Source organism: Dipodomys spectabilis, unplaced genomic scaffold, assembly GCF_019054845.1.
Source record: "Dipodomys spectabilis isolate Male_0828 unplaced genomic scaffold, ASM1905484v1 ptg000215l, whole genome shotgun sequence".
Lineage (NCBI taxonomy): Eukaryota > Metazoa > Chordata > Mammalia > Rodentia > Heteromyidae > Dipodomys > Dipodomys spectabilis.
In genome coordinates this window covers 6,927,817-6,948,657 of record NW_024870892.1, presented here as the reverse complement: position 1 = coordinate 6,948,657, position 20,841 = coordinate 6,927,817, and the positions used below count along the sequence as shown (strand labels likewise).

General features: G+C 46.2%; 1 protein-coding gene across 4 annotated transcripts in view; it reads right to left on the bottom strand.

The window, feature by feature from the left end:
- The window catches only part of Arhgef7 (Rho guanine nucleotide exchange factor 7), a 107,202-nt gene that overhangs the window by 68,301 nt on the left and 18,060 nt on the right, over positions 1–20,841 (bottom strand). For 3 of the 4 annotated variants that reach the window (XM_042697088.1, XM_042697084.1, XM_042697085.1), the window contains exon 2: positions 12,361–12,447. In XM_042697088.1, the coding sequence (XP_042553022.1) occupies positions 12,361–12,447 (87 nt within the window). Of the gene's footprint in view, positions 1–12,360; positions 12,448–12,534; positions 12,591–20,841 lie in introns of those variants that run through there. The other variant, XM_042697087.1, reaches the window with a different exon arrangement.

Sequence of the window (20,841 nt, the reverse complement as noted above, 5' to 3'; positions counted from 1 at the left end):
CCTCACCCCACCCTACCCACGCTCTTCCCCCTAACACCAGGTCCCTGTGCTCCAAGCCCTAGGCCAGGACCTAAAATGCCACAGGAGTCCAGAGTCCTCTCATTCCTTCTCCCAACACTTGATCAGACCAAAACATCTTGGTTCATGTCAACAGATCCATTTGAGCTGCCCAGCTGTCAATCCAGCAGCAGGAACAAGTCTTTTGACCTTCATCAAATCTTGGCCAAAAGCTACCCCCATCAGATGCTCCCTGCATTTTCCCAGCCACTAGTGTTTCTTTGCTCTCTTAAGCCTGAGCCATGCCAGGTATACCTCTCACAGTACCCACATCCCTGCCCAGTGCCCCTTTCAAGTATTTACCAAGCTACCTACTCTCCCCAGGGCAAGGGAGCAGATTAAAGTGCTTCTCCCTAAGCTGTATACAAACTGGAGTGTCCCCATTCACCATGAAACAAACCCAAACCACTGTTAGAACATCAGCCATCCAAGTAATGCTAAAGTAAGCAGATCTCATGGCTTCCACTACCTCTTCCTGGAATGCTCACGTCCTGAAGTAAGCGGCCCCTCCTGTTCCAGAGCCTCGTCTTCCACAGGCTAGTTCCCAAGCAAGAGCCCCGTGCTGATAAGGGAAGGAAAGTTCCCGGCTCTTCTCTCCATAAAGGAGCACAATGTTGAAGTTCAGACAGCTCAAACCTCTAACCATGCAGATTCTCGCCCCAAAGCTTCCCTGCTCTGGTCCTTCCTTTTAGTACCTCCATCACAACGAAATCCAAAACAAGCGCATCGTACAGTACAGCCCGTATAAGCATAGTTCATAGAGTTGTACAATCTGAATTGTCAATCAACTCACGCTAGGTTAAGAGAGAATAGTGAAGAAATACAAGAATGGAGCTGACTTATACCTGGAGCTACACGGAACTCAACTGTTCCATTCCCTTGTTTTCCTGGCAACAAACATACCCTGCATTTCACTAACTGGCTCAGAGTTATGCATCAGAGTCCAAATAAACAGGATACATAGAAAGCTGCTTCTGTAATTTCACAGTCCAAATCTTTTTGGCAGTGGCAGGGTTTGAACTCAGGGCCTTGTAACTTGCTTGGCAGGCACTTTACCTCCAGTTCTTTTTGCTTTAGGTTGTATTTTGAGTTCTGTCCAGAACCAGTTTCAGAGTAGAATCTTCCTGCCTATGACAACACACAGAGCTGGGACCACAGCACGCAACCAGCAGCACGGGTACAGGCCATAGCTTCTGCTCACTGGCTGAGCCGATGTTCTTCCTTGTTGCCCAGATTGACCTCAAACAGAAAGATCTTTCCAATCTCCATCTCACGCATAGATGGGGTTACATGCATGACCCACTACACTTGACCTATACATCTAAATCTTAACTAAATTTCTTTCTACTTTGTAGCACAGGTTATCTGCACCTAAATATTCACTTACTAAAAATTCACTATAGCCAGGCACTGGTGGCTCTCGCTTGTAATCCTAGGTATGCAGGAGGCTGAGATCTGAAGAAGGTAGTTCAAAGTCAGTCAGGGGAGATAAATCCAAGAGATTTTATCTTCTATTAGCCATAAGCAAAACTTATGGCTCAAGTGGCAGAATGACAACTTTGAGCAAAAAAGCCAAGTGAGAGAGAGAGCACAAGGCCCTGAGTTCAAGCCCCTGTACAAGCACTAAAATTTTTTTAGAAATCACAACCAGATACCAGTGGCTAACAGCTATAATCCTAGCTACTCAGAAGGCTAGATCCAGAGGATCCTAATTCAGAGCCCATGGGGGCAGAAAAGTCCATGAATCTCCATCTCCAAAATAACCAGTAAAAAGTAGGGCAGAAAGCATGGCTCAAGCTATAGATAATCAGCTGAAGTAAGCAAGCCCTGAGTTCAAACTCCAACACCACAAATAAATAAAAAGGCTCACTTATTTTAAAATACAGAGCCAGGTATAAAGGTGTACACCTATAATCCAAGCACTTGGAAGACTGAGAAGTATCTCATAGAGATATCCTGTCTGCTGCATAGAGAGATCCTGTCTGAAACACACACACACACACACACACACACACACACACACACACACACACACAGAGTCTTAAACAATAAAGACAAAATAATTTGTAAATGAAAAGTCATGACAAAAAATAAAATTGAGCTAGCGCTGATGGCTCATGCTTATAATCCTAGCTACCCAAGAGGCTGAGATCTGAGGATCATGATTCAAAGCCAGCCTGGTCAGGAAAGTCCATGAGACTCTTACCTCCAATGAACCACCAGAAAACTAGAAGTGGCACTGTGACTCAAGTGGCCAGAGCACTCGCTTTGAGCTGAAGAGCTGACGGACAGAGCCCAGGCCCAGAATTCAAGTCCCACAACCAACAAAAAAATAAAATAAAATAAACAAAATAAAATTGAAATGGGTTAGAGACAAAACATGGGCAGAACATGAGTACCAGTGAGCTATAAAAGGCACACACGTATTTGCTCGAATGGTCTGTTAAAGTTTCAACATAAACACACAGGGGAGAAGGGGCTGTGAGGCTCTACACCGACTGGACACCCTCTCCCAACACAGGAGATTAAGGCATCCCCTCCCCAGTCACGGGCCTTTCCCAGAGTGTCACAACAGTGGGTCCTGTGCTACGCTGTTCTGGCCTCATGCTGTCTTCTTGCCTCAGCATACAGGCTGGAGAAAAGTGCATTTCCCTGGCCCTACTCTGCCAGGGCTTCCTGCTCTTTTGCAGGCCCAGGAAACAAGGTGCCTTCCTCCCAGCTGGGTACTCACACTACTCAGCAGAACCCAGTTTGAAGACCCCAGTTCACTGACCAACTCCAAATACTAGACTCATCAGCACCTCCAAATCCTGGGGCAGGTGTCTCTGTGAGGCTCCCCACTCAAACCCTGGTGAATATCATCCGGGGACTGACAAATCAGTCTTCTTGGCAGAATAAAAGCAAATATCCCATTTCCGCATTTGCCTAGCCAGGAGAAGCAGGACCACTGGACACAGGGTAGCTTCTGAAGTTACTGTCTACGAATTTTGAGGGAAAAAAAATTACAAACTAGTGTAAATTTAGGCAGGAATACATATTCTGGATAAAGTTTCATTTGTTTGGGGCTTTGGGGCGGGGTAGGAGGAGAGTGTAGTACTGAGGTTTGAACCCAAGGCCTCTTGAACCATGTCTTTAATCCTTTTCGCTTTTTTTTTTTTTTTAGGGAGGCCAGACTTAGATCTATGTCTCCCACACAGCTGGAATTACAGGCATGAACTACCACACTAGACTAACTAGAGAACTACACAACCAGAAGACACCTTACTGAGCAAGAGAAGCTCAAAAAAAAAACAAAAACCCAGCTACATGTTAGAGAACTAGACAACTAGAAGACATCCTACTGAATAAGAAAAGCCAAGCTAAAAAAAAAAAAAAAAAATCAGCTATATGTGGAAATTAGACCTAAATAGCATTCATACATACTCAAGGACATATAGTTAAGTATAAAAATGATGGCTAAAGAGAACATGAATCAAACTAACAGACTACTCAGAAGAAGAAGAGAGGAGAATGGAAAGAGAAAGAGAGTGGGTAACTATTACACATCACAAGTATCTATGAGCGCAGCATAAAGAAACTCAACAAAAGACAACGGTGAGTGGGGAGCGGGCAGAGACTCTGAGGGCCAGTGGAGACTAGCAGGAGTGGGGGAGTGCCAGGGGAGGGAGGGTAGAGGACTAACACTGTCAAAGTTTTCAACCATGAGAAGGGGATGCCAGCAATGCTGTTTCTTAGAGGGAAGAGTGCAGGAAGTATGAAATGGGATAAAATGGACTGGAATACTGTGTTTAATTGTGAAGATATAATGATGAGATCCCACCCCACCCCCAGATAACTGATCTAAGACAATTTTTAAAACATGAAAAAACTAACCACACTAGGTACCAGACTTCATGTTTAAATACGGTCTGGGAAGGGTTTGGAGTTTGTTTCACTAACACATGGGAAGCTATTCCCTGGCAAGTCCCCAGGACACTCCGCACCTGCCAGGCAAAGGGAGGGGCTCCCCTTCCACCTGTGACCTGGATTTTCTTGATTTGTTTTCAAACAAAAATAGAAAGATGAAGACTACAAGATAATCAAAGAGCTGGGTGCTGGTGGCTCTCGCCTGTAATCCTAGCTACTCAGGGGGCTAAGATCTGAGGATCGCGGTTCAAAGCCAGCCCTGGCAGCAAAGTTCAATAAACCACCAGAAAACCAGAAAACCAGAAATGACGCTGTAGCTCCAAGTGGTAGAATGCCAGCCTTGAGCTAAAGAGCTGAGGGACAGCACCCAGGCCCAGAGTTCAGGCCCCATAACCAACCAAAAAAAAAAAAAGATAATCAAAGAAACCTGTTTCACAAGACTCAGAAAAGGTGGGAGGGGCTGAGCATGTAGCTCAGTGACAGAGCATTTGTCTAGCCAGTAAGATAGCTAGCACACACACATAAACACACACACACACACACACACACACACACACAAACACACACACACACACACAGAGGAAATAGAAGAGGGGAGCTCAGTAGTTGGGTGACTGCATAGCTTTCCAGACACCAGCGCTTGTCCATATCAGCCCAGCCTGTCCACAGCTCATACCTCACGCCGATTTCCCCACTCATAATGACTATCGTTGTTTCATTCTCCATAGCACTTAGGGGGAAAATAAAAATATAGACTCTCTCATTATAACTCCCCCCAACACACACACACCATTTGGCTAATACTGAACACCCTGGTTCACAGCAAACTGTGACTGGCCACACTGTAAGAGTATGAGAGTTCCTACCCGTGACCTTCCCAGACTCAGGAGGTCAGACCTGGCCTGGCAGCAGAATGCTAAATTGACAGAGCAAGGCATCGACCCTGTGTTCTCACCTGCACAGCCAGGGAGAGAGGCTGCATTGCAGACACTCCTGAGGCTTAACTGGCAGGTACAAACTGCCTCTCTACCAGCCAACCAGAACACCCAACCCCACTGACCACCCCACCTGGTCTCAACTAGACACCCTCTAGGAAGGGAACAAAAATCATGCATGGGCTCCTTCACTCTGCACCTACCACGCTTCCTAGGACTGCCTGTCCTTAGACAAAGATCTAGAACGGCTGTAACCACTTTCCTGATGCAGAGCCAGACCAGTACAGAACCACGCAGGCACAAGGAGACACAGAATGAGACCACCGCAGTTTCTCTTACCCCATAGCAAGAGAAATAGGGCAAGTGCAGTCTGTAAACCAGACTCAAGGGCCTCACCAGCTCTCACACTCTGCAGTGGTTTTGTTTCCAAAGCCCTGGGCATCTTCCACTGAGCTCTGCCACAGGTGAGCCAGCACCTAAAGCAGGAGCCAGCCAAGTCAACATGCGGCAGCATGCCACCTGCCAGCTGTCCCTCCCTCAAAGTGACCTCAGGGGATAGGACCAGCAACAGTCACTTGATATGACGTGATAGCTCATACGCTACTGGACATGGAGATTTTAAAAATCTGCTTGTTTACTTGAGCCAGTTTTGAATACAAAGTCTTAAACATTAATAACACACTAGTGCTAAGAAGCATAATGGTGTTTATGAAGGAGGGGAGAGTACAACATGTTGTACTTACTACCTTTTAAGTGAGATACCAATCCGCCTTCCAGTGGAAGGTTTCCCTTACAGATGACACTGTATAAAGCACAAAAGAGACAAAAGCAAAGAGAGAGAGCACCCAGAAAGAATGGAGAAGCTGCAGCAGTGATGGGGTCTGAGCTGGCTTAGAAGAGGCTCTGCAAATGGAAAGAAAGAGAGTCCACTCCTGGCACAGACACAGAAAGGACAGTAGAACTGTAGCCTGGCCCCATGCTCACAGCAAAGGGACCACGCTCCCTTGCTGGCCACAGTGTCTCAATCTCTAGAAAACAACATATACTTCACAGTAGCTGCTGCAGGTATAAATAACATCTGTAGAGCTACTTCAATCATTGAAATCTAGCACAGAACAGAGATCACACATTAAAAAGCAAGCAAGCCAATCAACAAGCACTAGTTATAGAGACATCTCACGGAGTCTTATAGGACTGGTACTGAAAGCCCTAGCACACAAGAAAGGGCAAGAAGGAGGTCATACACTAGGGCCCCTCAGACCATGGGCAGTTCCTGGACACACCGCCACCTGATGGCAACTCTCCCATCATCCTGATTAGGCAGAGCGGCACCACATCAGGGACAGATGGAGGCTGGCAAGACACAAACTGGAGCCTACAAGAGCCACCCTCGCAGGGTGGCCAAGAGTGGAGAAGAGAAGCCCATGACTATCAGGGCATGAAGCAGGTCACATGTCACACAGAGTGCACGAGAACAGAAACAGCCCTGAAGACTGCAAAAACCAAAGGCGGCAGCAGAGCGGCAGCACTGGGGCTCTGAGCAGCTCAGTCCTCACTCTGTAACAACAGCTGTGTGAGATGGGGAACCTGTACTCCTCCATCACGGGACAGGGCCTCTGAGGAACAGTGTGTGCCTCTGCCAGGAATGTGATGAGCTGAAAGATCCCCTGCAGAATGTGAAAATACCTTGAGCCCATCCCCATCAGTAACAAAATTCAGAGAGAAGCCAGAGAGTGAAGCTTAAGTTCCTCATGTGAAGCCTGTGTGGTTACACAGACCATGGAGGAGCCTATATATAAAGAATTCCAGAAATGGGGTCTTTCCTTTCCAAAACCTCACTACAATTCACTGAGCCATCCCAGATCATAACAACACCAACCAGAAATGTATGTAACTGTAACCCTGCTATACATTACCTTGACAATAAAATTAAATTTAAAAATATTTGGATTAAAAAAAAAAAAACACCAACCACCTAAACTTCTTTTAACTCTCTCAATTGTAAGACTGGAAAATGAAAAGCCACTCTCTCAAGCTCTGCTTTCTGCCAGAGCTGCCCAGAACAACTTGCCTGCCCCACGTGGTAACTTGTACACAGTATGGTGACTAAAGACATTTCAAGCATTCTCATCACAAATGAGAACATAAGGTACTATATATATTGATTAGCTTTATTTAATCATTTTACAATGGTTAAATGATTATCATCATATCACACATTAATGCAGAGAAATGCATTTTTTTGTAAAAACCTGTAAGTAGAGAGCTTACCTAGCATTCACAAGGCCATGAGTTCAATCTCAGTCCCATAAATTAAAAATAAAAAGAAGTAAAAAAAAAAAAAAAACCTAGATTATGAAGCAAGCTTTGTGTAAATTACTGGTCTACAATTCATTCTCTACTCATTCTAGAGACCTAAAAACTAACAAAAATGTCTAAGAGCGTAGGTGGAAATAGGGATTTCCATTCTAAACCTGAGCCTTTGGATGGTTTTTATTTCTCCAGAGAAGTTAAATAAATATATGAAGCTAGCAAAGTGAGACACCAATGGCTCACACCTGTAATCCTAGCTACTTATGAAGAACATAGTTCCAAGCCAGCCTGGGCAGAAAAATAGACAAGATTCTATCTCCAAGTAACCAAAAAAAAGACTCACTAGAGGTGTGGTACAGTTGGTAGAGTACCAGCTGTGAGCTGGCACAGTCAAAGAGAGCACATGAGGTTCTGAGTTCAAGCCCTAGAGCCAGTACATATATGTGTACATGCACGCACACGTGCACACACAGACCTAGCGAATAATTTCATGGTTAGCTTGTATGCCAAACAGATGGGAAGATCAATGGAATTATGGCTACCTTTCCAACCAGGGCACATGTAGCTGCACTAGAATTAGAATGGAGAATGAAGGGATGTTTTGCTTTGGCTGACAGATTCCCTTAATTTCTTATTGGCAGGCACAACAACAGTGCCATCCAAACCCATTACTTTCCTCTCCAGAGCTATGTGGCCACACTGCACAAGTCCATCATCAGCTCTTCAGCCACAAAGCCTTGGCAATGAACTACCTGTCAAGATTCCCTCGTACAGTCATCCAAGTCCCTTCTCCATCCCACAAGACGGGCCCTATCTGGGTAGAGAGGACTATGCTAGGAAAACTTACAAGTCAAGCATGGCTCCCACTTCATAATTACAATCTGGACTTCAGACTGAAAAATCCAAACTTAAATATCCACCTTTACCATATGAATGCTAAAGTCCATGTTTCAAATTTGTAACTAAAAAGCTAAGTACATTATAATTATTACCCAGTATGTGCAAATATAAAAAATTTAAAACAGTAGATGCTTTTCTTATAAGCTTATAACAATCATTTTGTTGATAACATCCTTCAAGCTACAAGTTATTAATATGGGCTAGCTTAATAGTGGGCCATTTGAAAAATGGACTCATTCATTTGTCCTAAACTTAGATCTTAAAATACAAACTTGTAAACACATCACAGGTGTACTGGTGTTAACAAATAGTTCTTTCCCTAGGAAGGTATCTCTGCTTCAATTCCTTCCAGATACTTATTTAGATAATGTACTGGGTGAGAAAATCTTGGCAGCTTATGTACTGTATTTGAATATATAAGTTAACGTGCATACACATCCAACATTTGCTTGTTTACAAACATCATATATAAATTGCCAACACTTGAGTAATGCAGCAAAAACACTGAAAAACAAATTATTCTATCCAGGCATTCGTGACTCACACCTGTAATCCTAGCTACTCAGGAAGCTGAGATCTGAGAGTCATTGACAGCCCAGGCAGAAAACTCCCCTAAGACTCTTATCTCCAATTATTCACCAAAAAGCCTAAAGTGGAGCTGTGGCCCAAGTGGTAGTACACTACCCTTGGCCAAAAAAAAAAAAAAACCACAAAACAAAACACGAAAGTGCTCAGGACTTGAGTGTAAGCCTTAAAACTGGTACAGAGAGGGGAAGGAAAAGGAGAGGAATTATTCTGCATCTCTATGGCTATTTTACCTGACAAAACACAAGCAATGTCCTATGACAGGTCTGGCTTGCCTCTCTCTAACTCACTTTTCCTTAAATAAGATTCCTAACACATCCTCATCATTATTATCATCATTACCATTACTAAGATTTTGGTTGTTCTGTGAGCTACACATAGAAGGAAACTGGCAACCCAGTACTCAGGTTTCCTGTCCTAATGACAAAAACAAAACGGTTTTAAAGAAAGAGCGTTGCTACCTCAATGTAAGAGCCATATAGCTAAGCACAAAGCTACAGCACAGTTAGGGGTCAAAAAAACTAAAAGTTTTACTGGAATACCAGGAACAAACAATGGCATCATTCTCACTGTATTTATTGAACATAGTATTACAAGTACCAATCAGAGCAATTAAATAAGAAAAATAAGTCAAAGTCATCTAAATTGGAAAGGAAAAAGTAAAATTACCTGGCTTTGCAGATGACATGATCAAACGTGTGCATACACACATACACACACACACACACACACATGGTTGTCTATTCATGAAAAAAAATACAACTAATAAATTTAGCAGGGCTGGGAAGGTGGCTCAGTGGTAGAGCGCTTGCCTTGCATGCATGAGGCCTTGGATTCGATTCCTCAGCACCACATAAGCAAAAAGAAAAAAGCCGGAAGTGCGCTGTGGCTCAAGTGGTAGAGCGCTAGCCTTGAGCTGAAGAGCTGAGGGACAGCGCCCAGGCCCAGAGTTCAGGCCCCACAACCGGACCCAAAAAAATAAATAAATAAATAAAATAAATAAATAAATTTAGCAGACTAGGAATGGGGGAACAGAAGACACTGAATTTGAAAAAAAAGTGTACTCATTACCTGACTCATGTAACTGTAATCCCTCCATATATCACCTTTAGAATAATAATAATAAAGGATACAAAATCAAAATACAATCATCAGTTGTATTTCTCTGCATTAACAATGACTGATCAAAGAAGAAAATGACATTTACAATAACATCAAAAATACCAAAATTCTCAAAACTAGGGAGTGGGGAATACACAAAATACTGCTGAAAGAAATTAAAGATACAAACACATGGGAAGATAATCTATTTAAAAAAAAAAAAAAAGATATGCTGGTGGCAAAGTTACCCCCCAAGAAGCTGAAAAGGTCATGTAAGTTGTGTGTATTGCTTTACAGCACAAAACTGTCCAATTCTTAAATTACAAAAGCAAGTGTCTTCTAAATAAAAGCCTACAGTTGTTTCTCAAATTCTAACAGTTAATGTTAACCGCATGAAATTCTTTTAAATATAACCTACGAAGCTTCTTTCATAATCAGAACAACTCCTAAAGGAATATCTGATTTTCAACAGCTAATTAAGAAGTGTGTGCATTAAAATAACTGACAACTGACACAGTAGCCATGATGCTCTCTTTTTCCTTCAGGAAATCACTGAGTGTGTTTAAACTGGAAACAAACTATAAAATACATATACCAAAAAAGGTATTAATAACATGATTCAGTCTGAAAGGATCTCTACAGAATACTAAAGAGATAATTGAAGATTTTACAATGTTGCCTGTCAGTCTCTCACATTCACAATTTAATGAATGTGTAAATCCTGGGACACACTTCACACATGTAATGTCTTCCCCGTCTCCTCCATCTCACTGAGAGAATACCCAAGGAGTTCTTTCTGCTGTGGGAAACAGGACTTACTGTATAATACCACTGATCCCTGGTTGTGAGCCGGAGATGGAGCCATATCATACACAGGTTCTTTATCGGGATACTCCCTGAAATTCAGTGACTAAACAAATGGAGTCTTCTCATATGCTGTTTTCTTACTATTTTATTTTTATTATCTCCTAGGTAATTAGGACACTCAGCTTGAAAGAATACTAGTTTTTGCCTCTACAGTGTTCATTTTAATCTGATTGGAGGTACTCTAAAAATAATCACAACAGAAAAGTCACAAAATAAGTCACAACTGATAGGTCTCAAGGGAAAACTACTTGTTGCCCATTACCAAGTCAAACTCACCAGATCTATACAAAATACTTACAAAGCCTACTCTGTGCTAACTTCACTTGATCTTTCACAAGTATTTTATGCAAGGCCTACTCTGTGCCATGCACTGATGTAGATTCTGTGGACACAAGAGTGAAAGACTCCCTTCAGAATGCCTCTGAATATACAACTGCTAAAAAAAAAAAAAAAAAGTAGATGCTATATGAAATACCAAGAGCAACTTTGGAAAAATAAAAATACTTTCTTAAAACATCTTAACACTGACATCACATCATCTTAATGTGCAATGGAAGTTTCAAAAATACATACAAACAAAACTCGGTGGTCTGAAGAAAATAAAATCCTACCACAAAGATCAAGATGAAATGCTAAGCTAAAAAAGTACCAAACATAAATGGCAAGGTTTAGAACTGACTGCAACCATTTCAGCAAGCAGTTTTCTAGAAAAGGTTTCTGGTGTAAAGCACTACCCCAGGTATTAGAAAAATTACAAATGATAAAAGAAACCACCAGAGCTGACCATGGGAAGATCCAATGAGCCACACATAATAGAAAGCATTATGCAACATGGGAAGGGGGGGGAGAAAACACACACACTAAACTCTCACTCTCACTCTCTCTCTCCATCTTACAACGCCACACGCCGGTTCCTAAGAGTTTCCGAATGTACATGCTAAGAGGCCCAGTAAAACCACAGGGTTCCCAGCCCGAGGGGGAAAAGGCAGAGGAGGCAGGGAGCCAGGAGGGTTTCCGGCCACTTCATTTCAACCCAGGCCACTAGATCACCTGCTGAGGAGCCGGGAGAATGCCCCAGAGCCGGCTCAGGACTGGACGGGAGCCCAGGCCCCCACAACGGTGGTTATGAAGATTCGCTGGCGCGCGCCCGGGCAACCACCGGTCCTGAGGGGGCAGAGGCGGCGCGGGGTTCCGCACGCCCGCCGCTCCACTACGGGGGCAACCGCCCCGGGTCTGCCACGCCTGCGGCCGCGGCGAACCACAAAGGCAGCAAGATCAGCGAAAGGGATGCCTGGACCCTCGACCCCCTTCCGGTCCCCAAGGCAACCCGGGATCGCCCAGCCCCGCCCCCGGCACCCCCATTCCCGTCCCCGCCCCCACCCCCGGCACCCCCATTCCCCCGACCGCAGCCCCGGCACCCCCACACCCCCCGCTCCCCGGACCTAACCCCTCCACAGCCCCGACCCCACCCCCGGCATCTCCACTCCCCTCACCCGCCCCGCCCCTCGGCCCGTCCCCGCCCCCACCCCCGGCACCCCATTCCCTTGATCCACCCCCTCCCCAGCCCCGCCCCCCATTCCCCTGACCCGACCTGACCCCTAACCCCGCCCCTTCTGCCCGCCCCCTTGACCCCACACCCCCCGCACCCTCCGGCTCCGACCCCGGTCCCCGGCCCCGGGCCGCGGCGCTCACCCACCTCCAGGCGCAGGGAGGCCCCGCAGGCGCGCAGGAACTCGCGGATGTTGCTCAGGCACTCGCTCTCGGTCCGCGGCTCCGGGTACACCTGCAACACAGAGCGCGGCGTGAGAGCGGCGTGAGCGCGGCGGCCGGCCTGGGCCCGCCTCCGCCGCCCGGCGCCCGGCCCGCTCACCCGCTTCCCTTCCTCAGAGATGCTACTGCTCACGGCCTTGCCCGCACCCGGAAGTGGGCGCGGCGCCGGAAGTGACGTCGTCACCCCGCGCCCGCGGCCTCTTCCGGCCGGCTCCGAGTCCTGCCCGCGGGAGCCACGCCGCGCCCGCCCCACGGCGGCTCCGGGCCCTCGGGGGAGGCCGGGGACCCACGGACCCACCGGGCGCCTCGCGGACTCGTTGGGATGCCACTTCCACTCCAGTGCGCGACTGGAAGCGACCGGCGGCCGTAGCCGGCCTTCCCGAACGCGGACCAGGGCCTCGGTCAGCGGACGGCGAGCCCGCCGGGGTGGACCCGAGCCCGCCGCCGGATCGGGCCTCCGCCGGGGCAGAGGCCGGAGAACCCAGAAGCTGCCGTTTTGCCGGCCGCGGGCTTGCACTCGGCCTGGGCGGCGTCCCTGAGCTCAGGGCTCAAGGCTGGCGCCCTACCACTTGAGCCACAGCGCCACTTTCCGGAAAGCTGTTTTGCTTTTAAATGGTGAAAAGAAAGTGTGTTCAGAACCTCGTGAGAAGAGATAAGCTTGGCATTTACACTAACGCATCATCCAGAATTGGAGCACTGAGAATATTCCAGGTGGTTTTGTCCTGTCCTGTAGGGGGAAATCACGGCGTTCCGTGAGGCCGATCTCAGGAATACTGTGGTTTCACTGCACAATATTTGCTTCTTTGAAAATTACAAGTCTAAACCAGGTTGTTCACGGATACCAAAAGCGATGGAATTATACCCTTTCTTCCAATTGTTGAAAAGTTCTTAGGAGAAATAATGCCTCCAATTCCTTGTTACGAAGAACCCAGAAATACCAGTGTAGCGGTCCCCTCTTCGTGCCCGTAAATACTTCAATTTTTATCCAGCCCCTCTGTCCTGACATATGCCCTGCATAACAAAATCTTTCCAGGTACACTGCATGAGGGAGCTGTACAATAATGCCTGTGAGACTCAAGCGATGATAAGAAACACCACAAGAAACTACTAAGATCGGTCACAGTATGCGATGTTATTGATAGTGTTGGAACAACATCAAACAAGCTTGGAAAAACACTTGGTCAGACTATGGTGAAGAATTCCAAAGGCCTTGAAGGTATTATGGAAAGACATAATGCATATTCCACAGCAAATAAATGAAGGGGGTTTTGATGCTATGAAGGAAGAAGATATGGAAATTTTGGCCAAGAAAGCAATGGAAACGGGGCTGGGAAGGTGGCTCAGTGGTAGAGTGCTTGCCTTGCATGCATGAGGCCCTGTGTTCCATTCCTCAGCACCACATAAGCAAAAAGAAAAAAAGCTGGAAGTGGTGCTGTAGCTCAAGCGGTAGAGTGCTAGCCTTGAGCTGAAGTGCTGAGGGACAACACCCAGGCCCAGAGTTCAGGCCCTACGACTGGACCAAAAAAAAAAAAAGAAAGAAAGAAAAGCAAGCAATGGAAACCACCAAAAAAGACCTGGAGGAGGTGGCAAAGCCTGGCCTCAGATTTAGCAAAGAGAGTCTGCCCAAGACACCAACGGTAGACTGATTGCCCCCACACTACAGCCAAAATTGCTGAATGGGATTCTGCCCTGGAAAAAGTTTTCAATTATACAGAAAAATGTCCCACATTTAACACACCCTCACATTTAAACATCTCACAAATGCACTTATTCCCTTACTCTAAAACATAAACACGAGGCTAAAAGCCAGGCAGACAAAGCTAAAACAGTGTTTCTGTGCAGTTTACAAAAGCCAAACCACCAGGGTAGAGCTACTGTATCACAGTATGCCATCCTCATTGTGACATTTTCCCCTTTTGCAGAACATGTTCCCACACCATCCTGGTTTTCAAGGGGAAAGGCAAGGCAAAAACCACATGGTTAAGTACCAGTAACTCATGCCTATAATCCTAGTGTCTCAGGAGGCTGAGATGTAAGTGAGCATGGTGGTTCTAAGCCAAACCAGGCAAGAAAGTCCATGAGACTTCTATGAACTACCAAGAAAAGCTGGAAGTGGAGCTGTGGCTAAACTGGTAAATGCTAGCCAGCCTTGAGCACCAAAGCTCAGGGACAGTCCATAGACCCTGAGTTCAAAAGCTCCAAGACTGGCACAAAACATTCACAGATTCAGTGAAGTTTCATCTCAATAAGATTTTAGTTAATATTTTTTGTAAAACTTTGTAATTTTTTCTTCTTTCCAGCACTTTATTTCCATTCCTATAGAAATACAGAGTGTATGTGTACTGTATATTGTATGTTCACGGTACTATATTGCTGTCTTATGATTATTGTGCACTGAGCTTTGTGTTTGTATGACTGAGTTAGTCATATGATAGTGCATTACCTAATGCTGTAATTAAACTCATTTTATTACATAAATACTGTATATATACCAGCCCTTGCCTGCAAATCCCCTGAAAAGCCTTCTGAATATTTGCATAGGAGCATATAGCTAGTTTCTTCAGAGAGCAGACTCATAGGAAAAACTATCCAAAAATCAAACTAAAAGTGCACACTTGTAGCTGGGAGCCAGTGGTTCACATCTATAATCCTAGCTACTTGAGGCTGAGATTTACAGATCACAGCTCAAAGCCAGCCTGGGCATGAAAGTCTATGAGACTCTTATTTACAATAAACTATTCAAAAAAAAAAAAAGCCAGATGTGGTGCTGTGGCTCAAGAGGTAGAGCACTAGCCTTGAGCAAAAGAAACTCAGGGACAGTGGCCAGGCCCAGAATTGAAGCCCCAGGACTGGGCGGGGGAGGGGGGGGGGCGGGGGCGGTAGTGGAAGTGCATGCTTGTGATTCCAGCACCTAGACTCAGGAAGCTGAAAGCTGGAGGGTCAAGAGTGTGAGGCTACCCAGGGCCACACAGCGAGACCTGTCTTAAAGTTTTACATCAGTAAATAGTGCTAGCAAACACGTTATATCACCAGAGGCAAGTCACCCCACCCCTCAGCATCTATGCCCATATCCCATTCAAGGCTAGCATGGCCTTTCTCGTTGAGTAGTTGGGAAGATCAAATAGATAATAAGTTAATTCAACAATACTGATGTCAAGTAGTTAGGTCCTAGTGCCCTCAGTGACAGCACAGGGCAGATGCACACACGCAATGGTGTGCTCCACCACAGAAGCTGCACACACAGCCAACAGCCAAACAAGGTAATCTCCACGCTCACATAACCTGTGAGTGGCACCTGGGAGGTGAAACTGCACTCAAAGGTGTGACTTTTAACCTGCACTCCCGCTCCTAGAGAGGTGGGGTGGGAGGACCATTTCACCTCATTCATTCAAGACCAGCCGGAGCAGCACAGGAAACACCATCTTTTAAGAACACAGTAAGTGTAGCATTTTAAAAGGTAATAGCGTTTTCAGGGATGGTACATAGTCACAACAACTGAGATCATGGGGAAAGTTTAAGGAAAAACAAAACGTATAATATTGTATGAACAAGGTAAGCAAAGGCCCCATAATTCACCAAAGACAAATCCTAGCTACTCAAAAGGTGGAGAAGGATCACAGCTCAAGACCTACCTAGGTAAAAAGTTTGAAAGACCACATATCAACAAACCACCGGGTGTCCTGGTGCTTACCAGCTACTTGGAGGAAGCAGGAGCATTGGAGACCTGGCCAAGAAGTGAACCCGGTCTCAAAATAACCAGTTTGTAGCACTTGAAGGCCTGAGTTAAAACCCCAGTACCTCCAAAAAATAAAAATAAAAGCAGCTATATAGATGGTAAATGGGCATTGTTGGCTATCATAGCCCACTAGAGAAGTTTCAAAGTAAATCCACAGCTGACTGTGCACATCCACTAGAATAGGGCACGTGGAAAGGGGTGCCTGAGTCACAGATAGGCAAGGCTGGAGAATGACTGAAACCTGAAGAGGGATTTGCAGAGCACAGACTGGCACACCCGCAGGCCTAGCCATTCACACAGAGTTAAACAGCCTTCTACTCCAGAATCCAGCAATTCTTAACCCAAGGGAGGCAAAAACATGGCTAAAACACCACAGATTGATAATCAGCTTAGAACCTTTGCGACTTCAGGAAGCTCTCCTCCAGGAGACAGGAGACGCTCCCCGCCATTCACATCCTGGAAACTGTGGCCCAATTCTTCACAATGATAATCAGGTTGAAAACCAGTATGATCTTCTGTAGAAATAGTGTTTTTGTTCAATATTTGATAGCGAATTTTTATGATATAAAAACTGGTCACAAACTGATCTCTAAGGTAGAACTCTAGAACCTCCACAGCTGTCCAGCACTGCTGCACTCTTCAGCAGCTACTTAGGGTCAGGAACAGTAAATTCCCATCACAGTCCCTGCCAAATGCCAATCCAGGCAGCTGTCTTTACCCAAATTGGACAAGGTTGTTTGGCCACCAGGTAGTACAGACAATGTTAACCAGGTGCCAGTAGCTCACACCTGTGATTCTAAGTTACTCGGAAAGCTGAAATCTAAGGACAGAAGTTCAAAGCCAGCCTAGGCAGGAAAGTCTATGAGAGTCATCACCAATTAATCACCAGAAAGCTGGAAGTGGCGCTGTGACTCAAGTGGTAGAGTACTAGCCTTGAGCAAAAAAGCTCAGTGACAGTGCCCTGGCCCTAAGGTCAGGCACCAGGACTGACATACACACACACACACACACACACACACACACACACACACACAGAGCCAGATATGCTTACAGTCTCTAGATTACACAAGTGCAGGATAAGGAACACACGGAGCTGTGTAGGCAATGTTCATCTTTAACACATGTTACAATGTATGCATGTGTTCAGAAGGCTATCTTGCAGGTGTATTCAAACACTGCCAAGAGGAGATCCAAGGGAGTGGATAGTTGGGGCTGGGGACAGAGGCCCCCTTGCTGTACCCTGTGAGTTCTGTGCATGTGTTATTAAATGTATCAGGATGTTATTAGTGCATTAGAGAAGAAGAGTATGCCACAACTTCAGCTCTAGCTTCTTCCTCTCAGCCAGCACACCTCCCCCTCCATAGTCCCCCCACGGACGGGGTAGGTTCCTTGTCAGCCAACGACAAATGCTGGAGGGGATGCGGAGAAAGAGGAACCCTATTACACTGCTGGTAGGAATGTACACTTATATAACCACTTTGGAAAGCAATCTGGAGGATCTTCAGAAAGCTAAATATTGACCTCCCTTATGACCCAGTCATACCATTTCTAGGCATCTATCCTGAACAACAGGAACCAGTATACAAGGACACATGCACCTCCATGTTTATTGTAACACTGTTCACAATAGCCAGAACATGGACACAACCCAGATGTCCCACCACAGATGAATGGATCCAAAAATTGTGGTATCTATACACAATGGAATATTATGCAGCCATTAGAAATGACAAAATAATGGCATTTGCAGGGAAATGGATGGAGCTAAAAGAAATCATGTTGAGTGAGGTAAGCCAAGAGCAAAAAGACAAACGGTGCATGGTGTCCCTGATAAGTGGATGTTAAATCCAAAATGTTAGGTGATACTACAAAATTAACAGGACTTAAGAAACAAAGGACTTCCACTCATCTGGTCAAATCACTACTAAATAACCCCATGCTGCTGATCACATGTATGGTATATGTGTGTACACCAGAGGGGAACCAGGAAGATGACACAGAACTAGAGGGAATCAGGGAAAAACATATAACAGCAGGACCCATCAGCTGCACTGGACATTGACCAAAATGAACTAAGCAACTTAATGGCAGTGATAGGAGGGAGGGGACAAGTGGGAAAGAGGGAACAGCTGATGCTATGCAAAACAAAAGAAATGTACATACCACCCAATGTGGAAGAAATAACTGTATCGCAAAGCTCATAGAACTCATAAATGTTATAGACCATGATAGACAATTTGCTCCAGGAAAGTTAGAATGTGTTCATGACTTTAACTGAGCATCACTATCCCACAATACTGTGAAATTTGGGAAATTATGTAACCACTTAATCACAATAAAAAAATTGAAAAAATAAATAAAGTGGACTTGAACGGTAGTGTGTATCACACGGTAGCCTAGACTGTACTGGTGGGACTGCAGCAGCAGCCTACTCTTCCCAGCATGCTGCACCCATTCTCAGCCCTCCACAGGCATGGGGTGGGTGCCAGGAACGCACAGGAGACCCCCGCTATGGGAGGACAAGGTGCAAATCACTGGGAATAAGTACAGCAACAGTATAAGTCCCAAAGATGTGCTTGATAAATGCCAGATAAGAAGACTTCTCAAAAATGCTTAGCCTAATAAAAATAAGCAATTTACTGAAAGAAAGCTAAGCCTTTGATGTGTATTTTTTCCTTTGGCTTTTCTTTTCCAATATACAGCATAGGCCCGGTCCTACATGGCTTGCTACAATCACCTGTGGGGGCAGGGAGGGGAAACCAAGATGCTTTCCATAAGTGGAAAACTGGCCAGATTAAAGGGTAATAGCAAATAAAAACATACCAAGTCTCCAGTTCCCAGCCCAAACTCAGACATGGCAGAGACGTGACATGTCCAGGAGAGGACTGAGAGCACACTGCTTAAATTAACTCCTTCCCCTTGGGAAGGCTTGGTTCCCACAAGTTGCTTGGGCACGTGAAGTCCTTCAGAGCTGGTGGCAACTATCCCAAATTCATATCAGTACCAAAAATGGATAGGAAAATATTTAAGGGTAAAACATCCATCACATAATCTAAAGTTCTCCCTGAGCTGTATTTTCTTCTCTCAATATTAGATACAAACATAGACAGGTGTGTACTGGCTGCTAAGGAAATGTGACCCGGAGAAGAGCAGGTGTCCCCCATAGCTGCAGCCTCTGGGGGTGACAGCTGGCTTCCATGGTGACGGACAGTGCAGCCGCAGGGCTGGGATGAGCCACTGTCGCAGGCTGGACCTTCAGAGCAATCTTAGCACAGGAAATTCCAGAGAAATTCAGATTCCTAAGGCCACTGGTGCCATGCCTGTGGCCAGAGGTTATTTTCCAACTTCTGCCTGTTCCCATGGAGCGGCCGGCTTTGTCCAGCCACACGCTCGTGACCTAAGCACTAGCCAGTAAACCGTGGCCCAGCATTTCATGAGTGAGCCGCTCACTGCTCACCGAAGCTCCATCCCTGTGTTATTTCTATCCTCTGGCGTCTGTCTCTTCTCCTGCTGACGGCATCTGGGTGGGTGGTGAGACTGCTTCCTTCTGTGCACCACGGAGGGCTCCTGTGGGGAAGGCCGGTGCTGATCTAGCAGCCGGGGCTTGCTGGGAAGCAGAGGGAGGTCCACAGCTGCCACTGCTTCCCATCCACCCAGCTCCCACTGAGCAGGCACGGGGCGGGGGGGGGGGGGGGGGGGAGGGGAGAGAGGGGGATGGCTCCCTCCTGCAGTCCCAGCCCGCATGCCACATTCAGATCTTGGTACTCCATGTGCCAGATGGTTGATGGCTGTCCTGACGCATCCGGCCGGGTTACCTCAGCTTGTCAGACCACTTCTGAGGGTCCTTCCCGCAGTCCTTTCCATGCGGCAAAACTGAGGTGACAGTGGATACCCCACATACACTCTGTCCCTGTGCCCCCCCCCCATGACAAGCCTTTGTTTCCTGAACTTTTCAAGAAGCTGCATGTGCAGAAGCAGAAGCCTCAGAACCACACTGGAAGCCTCTGGGAAGAGCTCTATTTGGGGACACTTGCTCAGGCGCATCACCCTTGAGGACACAGCATGCCAGGGGACAGGGCCATGGCGGACAGGGGCTAGTGAAGCACACAGGAGCCACTTGCTGAGGAAGAGGCTTGATGACAGCTGAGGACATGTGGAGCTAAAGACAACCCTTAAATAGCAGGTGGGCCCCGCCCCAGCAAGGAGCCACAGGGACCCTGGACACTTCCAGACAGCAAGAACTGCCTACCGGAAACAAGCCAGGCCAGCAGGACTTAGGTGGCATCTCAGAATGACAAAAACAAAACAAACAAAAAAATGGTGATAGAAAGGTCACTGTGGGGCTGGGAATGTGGCTCAGTGGTAAGAGCGCTTGCCTTGTATGCGTGAGGCCCTGAGTTCAATTCCTCAGCACCACATAAGCAAAAAGAAAAAAGCTGGAAGTGGTGTGTGGCTCAAGTGGTAGAGCGCTAGCCTTGAGCTGAAGAGCTGAGGGACAGCGCCCAAGCCCAGAGTTCAGGCCCCACAACCGGACCCAAAAAAAAAAAATGGTGATAGAAAGGTCACTGTGGCCTAGACACGCGTAGATCTGAGCACAATGGGTCTTGAAATAAGTCAGAACACCACTGCAAGATAATCCCCTTGGGGGATCTATTATTTAAAACCACATAG